The sequence below is a fragment of the Sinocyclocheilus rhinocerous genome, unplaced genomic scaffold (assembly GCF_001515625.1).
Source record: "Sinocyclocheilus rhinocerous isolate Xijiao unplaced genomic scaffold, SAMN03320098_v1.1 C36595499, whole genome shotgun sequence".
NCBI classification, from domain to species: Eukaryota; Metazoa; Chordata; class Actinopteri; order Cypriniformes; family Cyprinidae; genus Sinocyclocheilus; species Sinocyclocheilus rhinocerous.
Window position 1 is genome coordinate 1 of NW_015783635.1, and position 1352 is coordinate 1352.

The 1352-nt window shown below is 37.1% G+C and overlaps 1 protein-coding gene across 1 annotated transcript; it reads left to right on the forward strand.

Annotated features, from left to right (window-relative positions):
• The first annotated feature begins 49 nt into the window (after window positions 1-49).
• On the forward strand, window positions 50-1346 carry LOC107736259 (cathepsin Z-like). Its single transcript, XM_016547717.1, has 2 exons — window positions 50-345; window positions 626-1346. Exons 1-2 carry the CDS (start codon window positions 190-192, stop codon window positions 737-739), a joined length of 270 nt encoding a protein of 89 aa, XP_016403203.1. The 5' UTR covers window positions 50-189; the 3' UTR covers window positions 740-1346.
• Window positions 1347-1352: the final 6 nt, after the last annotated feature.

Below are 1352 nucleotides of genomic sequence, written 5' to 3' on the forward strand. Positions count from 1 at the left end.
ATTAATAAAAACTATAATAGTATCTCAGTGATACTAAAATAACACCAGTTTACAGTTGGTGCATTAATTCAATTCAAGCTATTTTAGATGGGCTTTAATCAAATTTCAGCTTGATTTTGTCTATACCAGTGAACTTTGCCGCTGTGTCAGAACAGTTTCTTTGTTTCTCTGTGTTGTAGCTGTGCAATAATGGCCACTGAAGGCCTGGAGGCGTATGATGGAGGGGTTTTTGCTGAATTTCACATTCTGTCTATGCCGAATCACATCATCTCAGTGGCAGGCTGGGACGTCACAGAGGACGGGACCGAATACTGGATCGTCAGAAACTCCTGGGGCGAGTTCTGGGTTAGTAGAGTTACAGCGGCCTTCAAAGGGCTTTGGTCTGACCTGTTCAGCTTTACAATAACCGCATGAGACCTGTGGATTTAAGAAAAAAAGCATTGAAGAAATTAAACACATTAAAGAAAAAATTTACCTTGAAAATGAAAATTATGTCATTTACTCACCCTCACTTGGGGTGTTTCAACTTTCAGAAACCTTTACTCTCTGCTTCTCTCTGGTGGAATTGTGTATGCTCTTGTATTGTAAGTCACTGTGATTAAACTGTTTGTCTTGTGTTTTATAGGGAGAGTCAGGCTGGGCCAGGATTGTCACCAGTGCCTATAAGGGAAGGAAAGGAAACTGGTACAATCTCGCCATCGAGCACTACTGTGCATACGGAGACCCAATCGTTACATAGATCAGGAGGAGCCAGTTCCTCACATAGAATTAGAATTGACTCCGTCTTGGAATTGACCTGGGATCAGACCTTACAGAGCACAGAGAGACTGTTTATAACCGCTAAGAATTCAAATCTAATTGTTCTGGGTGTAAATAATTGTTGTCATATCAAATATGGGAGATCTGTCACATTACAATCTTTGTAGGAGAGTGAGAATGGAAATGAGTGACGGTACACAATTAAGTGATACTTGATTATTTTATTAAAAATCGTCATGTAAAATTTGCCAAACACTTAGGAGTTTTAACAAAGCAAGGATGGTAAACTTTAATTTAACGTTGAAATATTGCACACATCATAAATCAGAAGTCCCCCTATAATTGCACTTTACTATTTGTTTTTGTTCTAAACAGAACACTAGAACAAAATGAAACCTCCATTCTAAAAACAATTCTGTACTTTTAGCAGTGTAGCAATTGAATAGTTTTTTTTTTTTAATTTTAGTCATTGAGTGAATCTCTCTAACCTGCTAAAAAGGTGTCATTTTTCACTTAAAGGAATATTTTACTCAAAAATGAAAATTCAGTCATCATTTACTAACCCTCATTTACTTCCAAACTATGAGTTTATT

What these genes read in the sequence shown, in the direction of transcription:
- LOC107736259 (XM_016547717.1), top strand. Translation starts at nt 190, where the DNA reads ATGGCCACTGAAGGCCTGGAGGCGTATGATGGAGGGGTTTTTGCTGAA. An exon ending in ACTCCTGGGGCGAGTTCTGG is followed by an intron (nt 346 to 625) that starts GTTAGTAGAGTT and finishes TGTGTTTTATAG; the next exon opens with GGAGAGTCAGGCTGGGCCAG.